This window comes from Crocodylus siamensis, chromosome 6, assembly GCF_052110815.1.
Source record: "Crocodylus siamensis isolate JL-2025a chromosome 6, ASM5211081v1, whole genome shotgun sequence".
Classification (NCBI taxonomy): Eukaryota; Metazoa; Chordata; order Crocodylia; family Crocodylidae; genus Crocodylus; species Crocodylus siamensis.
The window spans coordinates 24,802,063-24,821,243 of record NC_143400.1 but is presented as its reverse complement, the minus strand read 5'-3'; the positions used below and the strand labels follow the sequence as shown (position 1 = coordinate 24,821,243).

The window sequence follows — 19,181 nt, the reverse complement described above, 5'->3', positions numbered from 1 at the left end:
GGTTCCCTGAACTGGCGCAGAGAGTGAGAGGTCAGCACCCGGGATCACAGGGGTCCTGATCACCCTGTGGGTCCAGGCGGAGAAACCTGCCCTCTCCAAATGGCATTATCTGCTGGCTTTAACTCCCCTCCCTTGCTAGGTGGCACCTCCATGTTACCTCCAGTTGATCCCTGGCCCTTGTGGCACGACCCGCTGGCTGGGCTGGCTCCTGACCTCTCTCCAGCTCCCCTCCTGTGGCACAGCTGAGTGCTTGGGAGCACACCTGAGCTCCTGGATAATGCACCGCAGGGAGGAGGGGGGCTCCTTGCAGGGAGTAGGCCTCCTGTCCACCTCCTCTGTCTGCCACTTTGTTGCGTTTAACTACAGGAGAACCAAGTTGCAAACCAAGTGCACTTGGCGGCCTCCACCAGACCACATTTTTTCCTAACACTATTTATTTTTTTCCTTTTTTCCTAAAACAATTTAACATGTAGCTGTACTCTCTGGTGCAACTTTCTGCCATTTCCTGTCATGCGATAGGCAGCTTGAGAGAAGAGATCATGCTCTGGCCAGTGCACTCAAAAAGGAAGCCTGTTTTTCTGGAGCACTGGCAGTAGCTGCTGTGGAGAAAAGAGCAGTCACTTCAAGTGGAAGAAGAAAGCAAGGGTCTCCAAAGGTCACTTGGTCCAATGCCCTTCCTCAAGAACCACATGGACAGGATTTGATTTCGTACAGGGAAACACCGTTAGGTTTCCAGGCCAGGCTTGTAACCACTCAGCCATTGCACTTGGCCAAAACAGAGTCTACAAGCAGAGGGATTAAGCCCTGCATGCTACGACGTGTGTGTGAGGGTGGGCACTGATACCCAGCTCAACGGGATCCTCTGCTGCGGCCAAGCGCTGCACAGCTGTGTGCTCGGAGGGCAGGAGCCAACTCTCAGTGCTGCACGGGAGGCACGGCAGCAGTGACGGTCTCTGGGCAGGTCAATGAATACGGACTTAGGAGGCTGTGGGTCACTTGCTGGCTTAGCTACAGACTTCCTGCATGACCTGGAGTCTTAGCCAGTGTGACTTCCCTGTGCGTACCTGTATCGACCCCCATTTCTTCCAGTCCAGGAGGATCTTCCTTTCCGGCATCGTCAGAGAGTGTCTCAAACTGTTCCATGGAAAGGGTGCAACAAAAAAAGTCAGGCAGGGCCCGGTTTGACCTCCGCTCCTCAGGATTGCACAGCCGCACACCGAGGGCAGGCAGTGGTGTGGGGCTGTCCCCCCAGCCACGGTTCCCACTGGTGCCAGGAATGACCAGGTGAAGTCAAGTCCATGCATACAATGAGGGCCCCGTCTGTGCTACGTACTGAAGTCAAGTGGGGAACAGTCTTCCATACGGGAGCCTCAGCTCAGTCCCATCACTGCCTCCACAGTTTTCCCTCATCCTCATAACATCTCCTCAGTTTCTCTGTCCTTCCCCCTCCCTTGTGCAATGCTCACATCTTTCCTGCCTAGTCCTGCTGCACTTGCTAGTCACCCCTGAAAATGCTTCCTGGCTCTACCGCTGCCTTTGCTGTCCACCCTCCGTTCCTACCAAAAGAGTTCTGCTAGCTCCTTTCTGCACCTCTCTGTGTCCGGGGGGGGACAGGGCTTGCAAAGCCTGGGTCAGGAAGTATTGCTCAACCCGCATCTGGCACCTGACCAGTGAAATGTGCCATTTGGCATTGCTCTGAGCAGCAGTAAAGGAACAGACCCGAGCTACCTACTGTATTGGGGAGATTAAAGCAGCAGATTGTGTAGAAGGAAAGACAGTCCATATAAATCCTGTAGAATCGGCCAACCTGAGCACAGGGAAGACACAGCACGGGTATCCTTCACCTACACTGCTGGGCACCAGGACTGCAATGAGCCCAAGGAATGAGCAAAGCAGCCAGGGACTAACAGCAGGGACCCTGTTGCAAAGAGGAGTGGATACAGGGAAAACGTCTCACCTAGAATGAGGGCAGGGAGAGCAGTTCTCACCCCCAGCATGTCACAAGATGACAGTGTTAGAAATATTATTAAAAATACATTATGAATAGTGTTGTTAGAACAGCACAGCTGCCAGCTCTCCCTGGTGGGAGGGGGGGAGGTGGAGGAGAGACTACCAAGGGCTCTTTGTATTAAGGTATCACTCTCTTTGTTTTGCAAATTTACTATCTCTTTGTTACACTAAATCACACTCCCTTTCATGCTTTCTTCATTTTCTCATGTAGATAAGAGTAATTGCAATTTTTAATGATCCTGTCCTTGAGAAAGAGTGGATTTGAACTTTTGGTAACCTGAAGAGCTTTCTAAGCATGCGTGATCAGCTAATGCATATAAGCCTATCCGCCCCGCATACTTAAGTAGTTAATTATAATGCACATGGAACGTATGAAGTGACGTATTTACATATATGTTTGTATGAACCGGAAATGAGTTGTAAGAGTTCCTGCTTCTGCACACGTGCTCAGGAGAGAGAGGATAAAAGCCAGCTGAGAGTTGTCCTCAGCGGGCGGAGTGGTCCTTTGTTTCCATTCCAACCCTATTTGCAAATATACCTTTTGTGTTGCTAATAGAGTGTGTCTGAGAGTTCTTCGCCTCCGAGAAATGAACCGCAGCAATTTCTGCAACAACAGAACTAGAGGAAGTCCAGAGAAGGGCAGTCCAAAGGATGGAAAGGAGAGAGGAGGCACTAAGGCCTCAAATGTACAAAGTCTTCATAGATTTGTAGGGCAGAGAGAGGCCACAGTGATCACCTCGTCTGATCCCTGCCTGCAGCATGGACCCAAATAAGGTCAGGTGATGTTCCAGCCTGTCTTTTACAAAGCCCCAGCCTTCGTTTCAAGACTTCAGGTGAGGAGCAATTCATCATACCCCTGGGTAAGTTCTTCCTTTAGTTAATAACCTGTTGTGTAACAAGAAAATAATGTGCACTGTATTCCTAGAATGAATCTGTCCAGTTGCATCTCCCAGCTACTGCATTGTCTTCTGCCTTGGGCTGGAACATTTAAGAGCCTTTACCAATGAGAAACCTTCCCTACATAGGGATGCTTTTAGCCCATGATCAACTTGCTGCTAAAGCTTCTCTCTTTTTAAGTTGAATAGATGGAGCTGCTTCAGTCTCTCACACTGAGGAAGGGTTCAATCTTGTATTTCTTTTATGAACTTTTTCCAGTTGTTCAGCACTCCATTTAGTGTGAACATGAGAACTGGACACAGCATCCAGTAATGAGCTCACTAATGCCATAGACAGTAGTAATGATGCGTTTGTATTTGTGATCTACATTGCAATGCAGCCAAAGATTACAATGCCCTTCTTAAATGAGGATTCCTATGGTAATGTATTACTTTACACGAAGTCCATGATTTTATGCACATGCTCAAGTTTGCAAGAAGTGGGCCTAAAAAGACTACATGCATCACAGGCAACAGCTCGTTTTTAAGGACATAATACATATGATGGGCTGGAGTAAAAGAAACAATAGTTAGGATAGAGATTAGGAAAAAGCACTCAGTCCTACTCGCATTACGGACTACACTCGGTCCTGACTCCTTACATCCCTTGACTTCAGGGACAGCAGGTAGGAGCCAAAGATGGTAAGAGGTAAAGCAACTGGGCTCGGAAACAAACTCCACCGCATGGCTAGAGGCAACCCCTGCGTAGAGGTTACAGAGCAGATATTACACCTGAAGGGAATGGTGAAAAGCCTGCAAAACACAAGGACTTGGGTGGGCAAAATGTGGCCCGCAGATTGGATGCAGCCCAGCAGGCCATTCTGTCCAGCGCAGCATGCAGACCTGCCCAGTGCATGGGGAGAACCAGCGCATGCTCTCTTTTTTCTAGAGGAGGTTTGTCTGTGTGTCGTTGCTACCTCTCGAACATGTTGAGATAGTACCTAGTGCATGGACGCAAGGGCCCCATTGTGCTGTCCTAACAGCAATCCACACAGCAAGCCATATGAAAGAGCTGGGTCTTCAAACCCACAGATTAGGTACAGCTTCGGATGCATTTTGCAGGCTGTTAGCAGAGTGTCTCTTTGTGGAAGTTTGTTCAGGGAAGTGCTTGACTGAGTGAAAACCATGTGGAAGGTGTGAAGAGCTTCCCTTTAACACGTGATTTCCTTTGCCAGAAAAAAGTCCGTTCTGGAGAAATCCCCCATGTGGGTAGCATAACTATTCCCTAGAGTGCTGTGCCTTGGAGACAGTCTTTCACCACCCAAATGGGTCACTGAGATTAAAGGACTGAAAGAATTAATGAAATTATAGCCAATTATAAAGACACGGAGGGAAGTAAATAAAACCCTTAAAGTGCAGATCTTGTACATTCACCTGCTCTCTGTGCTTCCAGGGCTGGCGATGGTTCTTCCACACCCTCACTAAAAGCAAAAGGAAAGCGTAATTTGGATTTAGAGACACACAAGAGTAAAGGGCCATAACATTAGCACTTCAATAGTATTTTTCATCTTTGTTTCTTGTTCTCCACTCTGTTTTGGCCGAGCACATTGTCAGTGCTTTAAAACAATGAAAAATCACTGATAGCGCTTTATAGCTTCTTGACCACCTCTAGCTGCTCTGAGGTGAGGACATTGTCCTGCTGAAATACTACACGGCTGGGAATGTAGAGGCTGGAAGTTTGCCTGCGACTTTGCCACTGTTCTGTTGGACTGCCTTGGATAACACCCTTCATCTCCCAGTTCTCTCTGCAGTGGACTCTTCGGCCCAGTCCCATGTAGTGGTCACACATGTAAGTGCATTGCTTCACCCTTATGGTGTTTGGGATTCTAATTAGAGCAATTCTTCTGTTGCGAAGAACGGTGAAGGACCGCAATAGGCCAGCATGGTTTTAAGCACTCTAGATTTCTATTGGAAATCTCTGGATTTATCCTGTGAATCGTGTTTGCACTCCTACATGTGCTAATATTGCATGGTAGCCCTGAAAGGATCTCAAGCCACCCTCAAGTTATCCTAGTGGACTGGATGTACAGCAGGTGTAGCTGAGATGCCCTTGCTGCAATGCCCCTCGGCTGAGTATATCCTCCCATCAGCTGTACTTGTGTAGATTGATACAGGGATGGGAAGGAAGCGTGTATCATGGTAGCAGAGTAAATTAGCCTTGTATGGAAGCTCAGAGGCACTGGCACAGTCTGGTCCCACTGTGGTGCACAGTGAAAAGGTCTGGTTACAAGCAAGCAGAGAGTAGGACCTGCGCACCTTTGCGCTGACCTTAGTTTAACGCAGGGACAGCTCTGTGCAGAGACCTCACATGATCCCACTCCACCACAGCTCCCATTCTTGTTGTATGGCCAGAAAAGTTGCCTGTATTGTTCACTGTCCATGGATGAGGGCAATGGGCTCCCCCAATACAGATACGATTCAAGTTGAACAGTCTCCTCGAGCTCCTGCAGCTCCTCTTCTTCCTCCCACTGTTGCTCTGCTCCAAGCTTTTCCTCCACCTTCTCCTCCCCCTCCTCATTCTCAGTGCAGCGGGCTGCCAGTTGTGCAAGGAGGTCCACCTTGGGTTGAACACCTTGCACAACATTCAGCACAGGCTTCACTCCCTTCCCAAATGAGGTCCTGCTCAAGGCCTGAAATCCAAGAGAAAGCTTTTGAAAAGGACACCTCCTCAGACACCTTTCTAAGCCAGTGTTTCCTACAGGTCACTAATGAGACTGAACTAAACCAAGCCCCTTTCAGACTTGCATTTGCATCCATCCTATGAACTCCAGATGAGCACCCAGAAAACTCAGGACTGTGCAATGACCGGTTTTGTTAAAGGAAGACAAATGAATATTTTCAGAGCAGGAAAACCACAGTGTGCACAGCCCGGGGGATCTTTGCTTGTTTGCTGTGTAGTAGTAAATTTAGTCGGGCTTCTGGCCTGCTTGACTAGGAAAACAGACAGAGACCAGAAGTGCTGATACTGTGTTGGGGAAATTTGATCAGCTACTGTGTAGCACCCATACACCAAAGGATATGCTCAAACTGAGGAGCACTGATCTCATCCCTTTTGCTGGGCTCATTCCTAGCCGCAATCAATTAGGCAGAGAATGAGGGAGTATCGGCAAGATGATTTATTTCTCTGCAGAGGGGGGCTGCCCAGTGTCACAAAGACAGAGAGTTCCCCCCGAACTGAGTTTACAGCTTGGTATTTATACATTAAGCATTGCATTGCTACATTCGGGTTTTTTCCCTTGCCGTTACAAAATTACAAAACACGGTTCAGAGCAAGCTTGGGCTAGTTTAGACTGGTTTTGCGGTTACACATTACTGTCAGTGAGGAGTACATGTCACTTACTGTCAGTAAGAGGCGATCTTTTAATTTTAGGGGGAAGAAAAAGAGGGTCATCTGCTATTTATGAATGCATTGCCTTTTTCTCTTACAAATGCTTATTTCAGTTACATGTTCTGAGATGAGGATTCCTGCATGCCTTGTTTAGATATATTACCCTGTACACAGATGTTTTCTTTAGTAAACTGCCTGCATGTCTGTGTGATTTACTATCGTTTTGTTTCTCCACGGTCATATATTTTTTCTCTTTCTCTGTCTTAAGTATCAATATGCTTGTAAACTTAGAGAGTCTGAGAAATCCTTTGAAACAGACAAGTGGGTGATTCCCCTTGCTGAATGGCATCCTCCCTGTGATCACAGTGTAGCCCTAAATAAAGAAAAGCTGGCTCAGTCACTTCTGGTTCAACCACAACACGAAGTTTGATTTCTTCCACAGCTGAAAGAGCTAGACTGATAAGGGGCTGCTCACAGGGCGGATGGATCAAACTGAGCTGGAGCAAACTGGAGCAGGTCAGCTCGAAGAGAAGATTGACCCAGTGACGCTGCAGAACTGCAGGGGAGTGGCAGGACTGGACCCACAGCTGGAGGCCTGACAATGGCCCAGGATGTTTGTATGTCCTGGGGAGCTCGCAGAGCACTTCTAGCATGTTGTGATCCTGGCTAAAGAGCCCCCGAACTCCCAGGCTGAATGCTAATGGCCACGGAGAACCACAGACAAGCCTGGTGATGGAGCCCTTCACCTCTGGCAGTCAGGAGTCAGGACGCAGAGGAGGCTGGCAGGGCCCAGGGGTCTTTCATGGCTCATGCCCCATATCTGGGTTCTCACCCTTATATTGTATTATGCCTTACTGCCATGCAGCTCCATCTGAATCAATGGGCGCCTCCTGGTAAGCACCAGAGCCACCGTCTGGAGCAACTGCTCGCTGTGGGGCTGACCGGGAAGACTTCTCACATGCACATAATCAGAAATTCAATTTTTTCCTGTTTTGCCCATTGGTTGCATTTCAACTTGTGTTTGGTCTTAAACGCTAAGGAGCCACGATGTGTATCAAGTATTGTTTCCAGTCTACTTTCAAAAGACTTCTTCTAGGCCCCAGTTCAGGAAGGCATTGAAATGCATCTTTCTAAGCAGGTGCATTAATTCCAGTTGGTCACTAGCTCCCGCTTCAAGTTATGCAAATACTGAGAGTCTTTGTCCTAGGCCCAAATATTGTAAATCATTGAAGCCGGTGACCACTTCTATTGACTCCGGCTGGATGTTTGTACTTAAGTCTTTTCTTGGATCAGGGTTCAAGCAAGATCGCAAATGAAGTCTTTGTTGGGCTTTTTTGTGAGTTGTTGTTTTTGTTTGCTTTTAATCAATGCACACGTGAAATGCCTGTCACAAACTGGTCCATTCCCTCACTCCAGACAGAAACCCTGGTGTTGTGATGAGACCCAACTACTCAATCCCATGGGTTGCTAAATAAACTGGGTCTGAGTTACCTGCACTCACTGCCTAGTTGACACTCCATGTCTGATGCCCTTATTTTGGGCACCTGCCTTTGGCGTGAAGAGCAGCTGCCTTTGAACCAGTCTGTGCCATCAGTAAGCAAAGCAGAGAGCTGTAGCTGCCCTGTCCATGTGCTTAGCCCAAGGGATCCCAGCCCTCATCTAATCCCCAGACAGCTTGCTTGGAAAGAGAGGAGATTCAAGATCAGTGGGTGTACTGACCACTAACGCAGACTCCCAGCTACCAAAGGTCCTCCACGATGATGGCCCAGTGCAGGCTCTCTAGGAGATGGTCCGCCACCTTTAGAAGAGCATTCTGCATTCAGAGTAAATGGGCTTTCGATGCCACATGAGCTTCTTAACAAAAGATCCAGTTAGAAGCAAAACGGCATTCACAACACAGGACGGCCCCTGCCTTATTCTTTCCCCTTGCCTCCCCTGGTCTTACACCTGGTTATCCTGTGCTAACCAGAGAGAAATGACTGTCTTCTTGACTCTGTGCCTCACATCTCAGTCTTGCATCTTCAGGACACTTCCCAGCCAGAGGTGCTCTTGGGTCTCCTAGACAATCCCCGGTTTGAGCAACAAATGCTTCTTGCCATTCCTCCAGTGGTTCAGTTCTTATGTAAATGACTCATAAGAAATCAGACCCCAAGTCTGAAGCAATGGGCCCATGTTTGACTCTAACACGAGGGATTATTTTCACTGGCAGCTCCTCTGTCTCTGTTGGGGTCTCGTTTGCACCTCTCTTAGGCTCTGCACTAACAGACACTTGGGAAAGAGCCTGGTCAGCGATTGTGTCTGAGCTCATCACATGCTGACTTGGTGTTGGCGGACTGTCACTAATGGCCTGTAGATGGGGGCAATCAGGGAGATCCTCAATTATTATGGTAGCCACTTCTCGAGGGAAAGGAGCACTACAACCTGGGACATCATCATAAAGATCTTCCCCAGATCCAGATTTTTGTACAATATTCCTGGAAATAGAAAGAGCAAGTCTATTAACTGCTTCTTCGTGTTGTGGGTGTCGATGTGGTTCTTCATCTGTAGCTGCCACAAGGCTGATCTTATGCATGGACAGGCCTTGCTCCATGGCCCATTTATGGATCTCAGCAATTTCATTCACTTCAGCTCTTAATAAACGTCTTTTGTACTTTGAGCTGCTGCCATCAGTTGAACTTAAGACTTTTGGCAGGAATCTGCTTAATATTTCTTCCACAAATGTCATGGGTACCACAGGAATGCTTGGGTTTAAAGTTGGTTTTGGTGTCATCTCTATCATCCCAAGATCAGTAGGGAGTTGTTGAAGATGAAGTAGGCAATGTCTTGTCCTCTGCACTGGCTTAAAATTCAGGTTTGGCAACTTCTTTTGCTAATAAAGCTGCTATCCTATGAGCTAAGCTACCTCTCCTATTTGTTAGGTCTCTGCGAACAAACATGTGAGAATCAGCCTGTTCTGCAGTGCTTGTGCAAACCGAAGGGCTCAAAACTTGCACCTTGGCTTCCTGATGCCCCCCGATGTGGGTTGTACAAGCTCGGGGACTTGAAGCTGCCTTGGCATTTGCCCTTCGCTTTGGACTTGTTCCTCCGAACCGAGCACTCTTCCCTGGACATTGATCCATGAAAGGAAGTTTCCAAGCATGCCTTTTTTAGGGCGATCTTGTTTGAAGTAAGCAGAACTATCTCCCCAATGAAACAGGTTTGTAACGTGCTGTCTTTTCTTGGTGATTCATACTGAAAGTAAGTTTGTCTAAGAGGAGATCAGGACCTTCAAGCATTACACAACTCTGCTCATCACGTTTAAAAACAGACAGGGTCGTTTCCTTCTGTGTCGTGCCCTGCTCCTGCAAACACTGATGCAGCTTGCTAAGAAACAAGCATGGAAGCAGCGCCCTGGAGTCACAGACATGCTTGAAATAAAGCGTGTGCATGTAGTTAGACTGGGGCTGTCGTCATCACCTCCTTTATGAAATCTGAAATAGCATTGCCAGCAAATCCATTGGCTACCAGTGATTCTAGCCATTTACTGATTACCTCATTGAGGTATATATGATCTATATAGATCTACATATACAGATATAAAAATTGTACTGTGGCTTGGCTTTGTTTCTACCCTCCATTGCTTTAGGAAGCAGGTGTTTCATTTTGCACTGCCTCTTTCTTGGTCCATCCATCAAATGTTTTCGTATGAAAAAATTTTGAGTTTTCCATAGTCTGTGTGAACCATGGCTTAATCTCCTAAGAAACATGTAAATAGTTCATTCATATAACTTCTGCTCCAACCTTTTTGGCAGGGTTTGACCTTTACAACCCATTATTGCTGTTGGTTCCTATTTGGTGCCATGTGAGTTAACTTGTTTTTCCCAGGTGCTATATTCAAAACCTGGGACGTTACATGCACACGGATGTTACCGTTGTCGTACGTTTGTAGAGCGGAGTGCCCCAGCTGGGCAAGGCCAGGATCAATGGTGCTTGTGGTCCTTAGCGTTTGCTCCCCATGTGCACACAGGCTCTGACACAATTACCACCACTGCCAGCACAGCTGCCACAGCTGCTGCATCCAGCCCAGCCCACTGCTGTCCCTGCCTCCCAAGGTGCAGACTTTGGTTGTGATGCCTCCAGTGTGTGGCCTGGGCTTTACGAGATGCTGTGTTGCCATAGTTCATTGCTATGGTGACACAGCGCTGATGGGCTCGTTTGCTACTGCGCCGTAGCATCAGAAATGACCCATGTGGCATTGGGACTGGGTAGTAACATTGGTCACAGCTTAGGATTCTTCACTTCCATTTGTGTTTTTTGTAATATTTTACTCCTATCAGGTGTATTCCTCATTATCTTCAACTTGGGGGGATTAGCTGATCATGTGATGACAAGTGATGGCCATATAATTACAGATTTAACCTTTCCTCTCTGGCTGTATGGAATGGAATTGGACCACAGTCACCCTGCGCTCAGTAACGACCTGGCCATTGTCCCCTAGCATCACATGCTCTGCCCCATGATTGGCTGTGTCTGTCCCATTTGAGTAAAAGCCGTATCCTTCCTCCCAGTAGGGTTGGAGTATTGTTCTCGCCATGATGGTCTGGCCAACATGCAAAGATCAAGGTGATTTTAGGGACATCTTTTCTTGGACCAACTGTATAGGTGGGAAAGTATTCCCCACTTCAATTTCTATCTTTTCTGTCACGTTTCTCTCCCAGTCACACTCTTTTTGGTTCGTTCAAGAGGTCTCTGGGGACCAGGTGCCCTTTCTAACATTGCTCCCAAATTTGACACCGGGTCCAATAAAAGACACCTCCAAAAGTCCCCCTTGCTTCTCCCTTGCACTGCCTTTCTCAGACACACTGAGTCCCTAGCCCCACGCTTGACTTCCTCAAGCCCCTCCTGCTCCTGCCCCCGGCCCCTTCCTGCCCCTGGGCCTTACCACTCGCTGCAGCTTCCCTGGAAGGACCCTGAGGCTGACCCCAGTCCTTTCTGCCTCCCCCAGAGCCCGCCAGGCACAGCCCAGCTGCTCTGCAGAAACAGGCGGAGGAAGAGGGGAGCGGCAGGCATGGGAGGGACGGGGGAAGTGGAGGAGGGAGGAAAGGCCCTGGTGGCAGGCAGGGCAGTGGTGGGGAGCTCTTGTTGGGTCTGCGCTTGGTCCCCAGTGCTGGAGACGTGGAGCCCCTTGGTTTTCAGTGCAGCAGCCCCAACGTCACCGTGACAGGCAGCTGCACAGACAGGCAGAGCGGCAGGGGAAGATGGGGATCAAAGCTCGCCGCCCATCAAAAGGGCACAACTGGATATTTTGTCCTGAGCCCAAACACTGACCTGGCTGAGATGTGGCAGAGCTCACAGCTGGCTTTTACACCAAGGTTACTCCCATGTTGCTGTGTACCTGGGCCTGAATTACAGACTGTGACTGAGAAGGGCCACAACCCTGGACTCATTAACCACGAGGAAGGTTGGGGACCAGGCAGAGAGGGGCCCCATGCACCACTTGCCCAACGCTGAGAGTTTCTGGGGTGGCCCCTGTGGGGCAGGAGGGATGGGCAGAGCAGAGAGGGGCCCTGGGACCAGAAATAGGAATCAGGTTCTCCCTCACCTGGATGAGCTTCAGCCAGAGAGACCTGCCACCAGGAAGGTCTCTTCGGGTCTGAGCCTCTGGCCCGGAGCTCTGGGCCGTGCCCTGCAGGCTGATGTCAGCCCTCTGTGAGGTCACTGACTCTGGCCCAATGCCTGGTGTCCTACCAATGCGTCTCTATGAGGTCATGGTCTGCCCCACCCTCCCCACCCACAGGGCTTATCCCCTACCCACAGCAGCCCCTTCGCCGTGTAGTCCAGCATCTCCCGTACCCCATCCCTGACAGTGCCCAGTGCCGGAGGCTGGAGGGAACAGGGCAAGAGCCCCCCATCCTGGGCAATGGGGGACGAGTCTGGCCGGAGAGGGGACAGTTCTGCCAGAGCCCCTGTGGGGAGGGTCAGCTGCGCGGCAGGGTGGGTGACGAAACCCAGGGAGTTTCTACATGTGCCTGGGAGTGCGGGGGCGGCGCGTTTGTTAGAGTGGCTCGGAGATCTTCTATAATTACACTCCTGGAGCATCGCGGGCATCAGTGTCCCGGCAATGAAAAATGGTGGTGGGGGCTCTTTAACTACAGCTCATTGGAAGAGCTTTAGTTAAGCCACCCCCAGCACCAGGTTTCAGTGCAGGGACCCTGATACACATGACACTGGAGTCTGGTGGTTTCCATGCTGCACCAGACTTGTGTCCACTCCCACACGCTGTAATTACAGTGCGTTGAAGCAGCTGTGCTGCATGTTTATAGGCGCCGCAAGTGAGAAAACCAAGGGGCAGATGCGGGAGTTGGGGTACAACCTCTGGATGAGCACTGCCTAGACATGAAATGCTGGAGGCTATAAGTTAGAGAGTAACAGAGTAAGGGACCCTACTCACTGGGCAGATGAGCAGGGGCTTTTCCCTCTCCCCACTCAGGTGACCAGAGGGACCACACCCTGGGTGCCAGGCTTTTGTCACCTAGGCAGCAAGGAAAATCCCCCCCCCTAAGGAATTTGACCCCAGTGTCCCCAGCTGACAGGGACAGATTCCTGGAGAGAGACACAGACAGTGGCATTTCTGCCACACTGGAGACTTTAAAAAGTTCACTCCTTTCCAATTTGTGCTACACTGGGTCCTTAAAATAAGGGTGGGGCTGCACTCAGAAACAGAATAATAAAACTGCAGTAAAAGGATTTGAGACAGTTTTCATTCTTCTTTGGAAAAAAGAAAGGAAGGAGAAGTTGAATCATTTTATTTTGAACAGTTGTAGTCAGTAGTGGCCTGGAGTTCTATTTTTTGGAGCGGTTAGTAGTTAAATACCATTTTCTGATGGTCTCTTGCAAATCTCAAATTTAATCCACTGCTGTCTGAGAGTTTCGGGTGTCCACAGTAGAGCAAATTAAGGTTGGACCACATGTTTAAAATGCATCTCTTTGTAGGTCTTTTAAAGTGCTCCATGACTGTAGATATCTGTGGGAGCCAAACATTTTGGCAGCCGTACATAGCACGGATGAAGCCTGTGTGCTCCCCGAGTGCCACTCCAGTTCTGCCCCTTTGTTTCTGCTCCCTGCCCTGTGCTCCCTGCTGATCTACCACGTGCCACACACAGAGGTTGGCCACTGCTGGTAGATATGAATGAGAACTAAATGGGGAACCAAGAATTCAGATTAACAGTAGTCGAGTTACTTTACATCCAGAATTTATTCTAGGAAGTCCACTTTGTATATGGCGTGTGGGTTCCCTCTTTTCCCACTCAACATTATTTAAGGCATGTCTGAGGTTTTCAAGTTGTTTTAAGGAATTTGGATGACTAGTTTTCTGCTAATTTAATGGGAGCCTGTCCACTAATTCCCTTTTAACTCCCAGGTCGTGTACATGGACCACACCCGGCAAAGCTATATATGTTTGTGTGGGATCACCTCACACTGATCCCCCTCCCTCAATTCATGCTGTCTTTCCTTTGAACATCGGTGGCACCTGCCTTTTGGTCGTAACCTCCTGTTTCCTCTTCATTCCATAAAAAATAAATCTGGCCATTTAAGCATTACAAACCTCAAGACTAAAAGGGTCTCCAATAAAAACACTTTGTGAAGAAAATCTGCTGCTGCTCAATGTTTTGGGCTGTGCGGGGGGGCGTAAGGAAAGAGGGGGTTGAGGGAAGGGTCTCTGGTGTGGCTGGGCTTTTAAAGTGTGCTCTGAATCCTGTCATTTTTAAATGGGACTTGACTGGGACTTTGAAAACCTCATTTTCTTAAGCTCTTTTGAAAAACTGATCCAGTGACAAGTCCATGTCATTTTTTTCTCTACAATATATAAAACATTTTAAAGCTAAAATTATGCTGTTCAAATAAAGAAATGAAGTCAAGCCTTTTTTCAACTTGGCTGCTTTTTTCAGTCCAAATGAAACAAATACTGAGATGAATGGTAGCAATTCTGCTCATCGGGTCAAGTGTTTGATTTAAGCCACTTGCCGTTATTTCCTGTCATGGCTCTTGGGTTGGCTACAAGCTTTTTCGGGGGGTGCTGTTCTGGCATGATCTGTGCAAAGCACCCAGGGCTGCTATTTGGAGGCAGTCTGTGGCTAGTCATATAAGCCATGTTTGATGCTTCACACTTGAAATGAACTGGTGCAATTCTGACCTCAGGTGGATGCCAATTTTGTGGCATTTCTGAGGATGGGATTTGTGCGGCAGGTACCAGGGAGAACCCAGGAGACACCCTCCCCCGCCCCGCCTGCCCCCAACCCCTCACAGCATTAGCTGGGGCAGGAGTTTCTGCTCAAACCACTTCTGTTAAAGGGATGCTAGGAAAGAAGCTTATTTGATTAAGACATCCAGGTGAGACTTTTCTTGGAGGGGGCTGACAATGAATTCCTGCCTTTAACCCCTTGTATTAACTAATGCAATAATTACTCAGCAAAACCTAAATGACATTTCTCTTCCCTTCCCCCACCTCCAGATTGGTACACCACTCCCCACCTCTCTCGAAATGGCACTGTGGGCTCCGAAGGACGCTGTTAGGGCTTCCCTTGTGGCTGTGCATGGCTTCCCACAAATGTGGTAATTCTGAATATCGTGATTATATTGCACCCCTCCCTGAAACCGTCTCGGCTCTGGACTTGATTCGGTGATTGGTAAGGGACATTTGTGTTCTTGTCCATTAATAATTAGGCCATAAGACATCACTGTTTCCACTTCTGTGACTTGTGTTTGCACATTGTTGTTTAAAAGTACTATGGTTCATTTTGCCAAATGTGGGCTCAATACCCTCTGTCTTTGCTTCTGCCAGATAAAATGTATATGACAGGGCATGCACTGTTCCCAGTATCACCGCTTCCATGCTGATTAAAAAACTCCAGTCCTGGAGACCCCAGACGAGAGCAAGCACCTTTGTTTTCACTCCAGGTGAATTCTTGCCCTGCTGTGCTGAGCATGCTGGGAGCTCAAGCACCCGGCTTCCTTTCTGTGCTGAAGTCTTAACGTGCAATTGCGCTAATACTCTTAACCATGGTGACCACTTCTAATGCAAAAGGTTTATCAGTCTGTGGACACACAAGTGCTGGTGCATTCATGAGGGCAATCTTTAATTCCTTCACTGCTATAAAGTGCATATCATTGCATTGCCATGGCGTGCCTTTTCTTAATAAATCATATAGTGGTGCTACCTTTTCTGTGAATTTTTCAATAAACTGATACAGAAAAACAGTTAGACCAAGGAAAGATCTTAATGGGGTCATGTCAGTGGGTGCAGGCAACTTGCACATTAACTCTATATGCTGCTGCTCTGGACTGTTTCCTTGCTCCAAACCAAGGTATTTTACCTTCTGGGTGACTAACTACGCTATTTGGAGATTGCTTTTGAATCCGGTGTTCTTGATTATCCCCGGGACTCTTCTCATCTGGTCTAGGCAGTCATGTTCCCTAGTGCCTGTGATCCAAATACCAGCTATGTATGAGATAAATTACTATATCTTCATCATAAAGTGCACCCTGCATCTGATTCACATATTTATTGCAGATCACAAGGGCGCCGCGATACCCTTGTGGCAATTGGGTGAATGTGTATTGTCCGTTCCGAAAAGTACAGGTACATTTATGCCACGATTAGTTGTGCAATGGAATCACACACAATGTATTTGACAGACTGATCACTGGAAACCATGGAGTGCCATTTATAACTGCCACCATGAGTTCAGGATACTGTGCTACCACCCGAGCAATGACAGGGGTTACCTTTTGTAAAGTGCAGTAATTGGGAAGGCACCAGGTTATCCCATCTGCCGTCCTGAAGGTCCATACTGCACATATAGACTGTGTTTCTAGAAGCACATTCTGATCAAGAAGGGCAACGACTGTTTTCTCCACCTCCCTTGGGAATCAGTATTGTTTCTGAGGTGGTGGGCAGGTCCCTTGACCTCCACTTCTGCTGCAATGCAACCACACTCCAGCTTGCTTCTAGCCCAGGCGGTCTTGAATTCTGCTGCCACGTGCAGCATCCCTTTCCCATTCAGCAGAGAGGGCTCTCTTCAGCCTTGATGGACCTGTGACAGACTGCAATCTCAACAGCCTCTGTCCAGTCTCTGGACTCAGTCAGTCCCTAATACAATTTGTGGTTGAGCAAGTCAGTTATTACCTGCAATTTCTTGTGGTTGCTAAGCATTGCTAGGATTGTTACAAGCACAGCATATTCTTGCTACTTCTTGTTCCTTTTTCGTGCCCATCTGTGGCCTTCAGTAGTTTCTCCTATCTTACTGTTCCATTGCCCCAACAAGTAGCACATGTGTAGACAGCTGACCAAGGCAAATTGCTCCCAGTTAGCCCAGAGAGCAGGGTATGGGGGAATGTCCCCTCCCTGGGCAGCTGCCACCTAGACCCAAGCCCTGATTGTCAGTCACGTTGAGCAGATGACAGCGATCATTCACTTCATAGATATGGCAAAATCTGCAGCTGTGGGTAATGCTGAAGTGATCCGAAAGGAACATTTTGAGGGGGTTGCACCATTGAAGGAGACAACTGGTGTTTTTACGACTGAAAGCGTTCTACAAGAGCTTAAAGGAGCGTCGTCATCTGTTGCGAACTTACGTGGCCAAGGCTGTGACAATGGGAGTAATATGAAGGGTAAAGATAATGGTGTACAAAGGAGAATAATAGAAATTAATCCTCTTTTGTTCCTTGCAGTACACATACTCTGAATTTGGTTGTTAATAATGCTGCCAGATGTTGATTGGAGGCAAGTACTTTCTTTGACCTAGTGCAATGCATTTGTGTGTTTTTTCCAGATTCAACACAAATTGGGAAGTTCTTAGTCACTACGTGCCTTCTCTAACAGTGAAACCATTGAATGAAACAAGATGGGAGAGTCAAACTGATGCCTTGAAGCCTCTTCACTATGAGGCTGGCAATATCTATCAAGCACTAATTGACATTTCTGATGATACTACCCTCTCAGGATCATCTGGCAATACAACATGTGCTGATGCAGAAGCTCTTGCAAATGACCTTTCCAAGTTCAAATTGATGGTTTCATTCATTTTGTGGTATAACATCCTTTTTGAGATCCACCTCACTAGCAAGCAACTTCAGGAAAAGGACTTTGACATACATTCTGCTGTCCGGCAACCGAAACAAACCAAAAAGTTTCTGGAGGAACGCAGGAGCGATAAAGGGTTTGAAAAGACACTGGTAGCTGCTCATGAGCTTGCTGAAGAGTTAGAGCTACCAACGAACTTTGAACCAGAGCCAGTACACATTCAGAGAAAGAAGCAGCAGTTCACATATGAAGCAAAAGATGAGTTAGTTCAGGACCCAAAACAAAAATTCAAACTAAACTTCTGTTTTGCAGTCCTTGATACTGCAATAAAGAGCAATTTGAACAGCTACAGTGGCTTGATTCAGTCTTTGGTTTCCTCTCTGATGTCCGCAGTTTGCAAAATAAGCCATCAAAACACACAGGGGAACATTGCTTGAAGCTCGAGTCAGCATTCCAGCATGGCAATTGTACTGATGCTGCAGATTTGTGCAGTGAACTTGACTTCCAAAACATCTTACACCTCAGTTTATGGTAACAAATAAATGTCAGTACATCCTGACAGACAGTTTTCTCAACATCTTCATTGCTTTGCACATTCTCTTGACTCTCCCTGTCTCTGTTGCTAGTTGGGAGTGTAGCTTCTCAAAGCTAAAATTGAAAAAGGCATACCTTAATTCTTCTATGCTGCAAGAGAGACTTATTGGACTGGCCACTGTGTTGATAACACATGAAATAGCTGGAAAACATTGCTTTTTGTGTTTTCTGTTTCACAAATTCAGAAAAGTTCTTTAACACAAAGTTCTAATTTTTTACACAAATGTTCGTGTGGATTTTCTTGTAATTGTACATGTACTATAATAAATTCTGTTAGAGTTTTTGCAGTATAATTGTGTTAGGGTTAATGAAAAGCGTGAAACAATCAATAAAAATAGTTGTTTTATTGTTCATTCCAAATATCAAATAAGTATGTATAAAAGTTCATTCTAGACTTCTTATTGTCCTTTATATTGGAAATTGTGGGGGTGCCAAGATACACAGTTCACCTAGGGCACCAATTACCCTTGGATCAGTCCTGGTCACATTATTTCCATCTGAACCACAAAAGAAACTCTAGACCCTGATTCCTCCACTACCCAATCAAGGGACTTTCATCAAATCCATCCTAAAACCTCTTGTCACCCAAAGACCAAGTTTTATCCAAGACACAACAGACTTTCTATGAAAACTTATAAATACAGACCACCTTTCCAGCAAGACCTTCCTAGCCACCATGGATGTTGTCAGTTCATATACCAATGTCCCACACCAGGATGGCATCCAAGCCCACCTCGCATAGCTACAAAAGAAAGATTACATACCACTCAGAGTACAGACCTCAAGATATTGCTGAACTTATACACTTCATCCTCACATGCAACAACTTCAGTTTGAACAACCAACACTTCCTTCGGACCATAGACACAGCTGTGAGCACCAAAATGACCCCCCAGTATGACAACCTATTTATGACCCACCTGAAAGAAGAATTCCTCAAGAACTGCACCATCAAACCCATGCCATACCTTAGAAATATAGATGACATCTTCATCATTAGGACCAAAAACCTGCAGCCTCTGATTGATTTCCATCACACATTCAATAATCATCACCCCTCCATCAGACTCGCTCTTGAATAATACACCACCAACATTTCCTTTTTAGACATCATGATCAATACCCAGAAGGGTAAAAAGCAAACCACCATACACCTGGCTCTGCCTACGCCGTTCTCTTCACTTCATAGTGGCCTGGTTGTGCCTATACACGGCCCTCTTCACCTCCCCATGGCCTGGCTCTGCTTGCTCAG

General features: G+C 47.3%; 1 protein-coding gene across 1 annotated transcript; it reads right to left on the bottom strand.

Moving 5' to 3' along the window:
* Positions 1-8,404: 8,404 nt before the first annotated feature.
* LOC149861797 (fibrous sheath-interacting protein 2-like) lies at positions 8,405-12,351 on the bottom strand. Its single transcript, XM_090053813.1, has 2 exons — positions 12,064-12,351; positions 8,405-9,112 (listed from the first exon to the last, which is right to left on the bottom strand). The coding sequence occupies exons 1-2, from the start codon at positions 12,349-12,351 to the stop codon at positions 8,405-8,407; spliced, it is 996 nt and encodes a 331-aa protein (XP_089909939.1).
* Between the last annotated feature and the right edge of the window lie 6,830 nt (positions 12,352-19,181).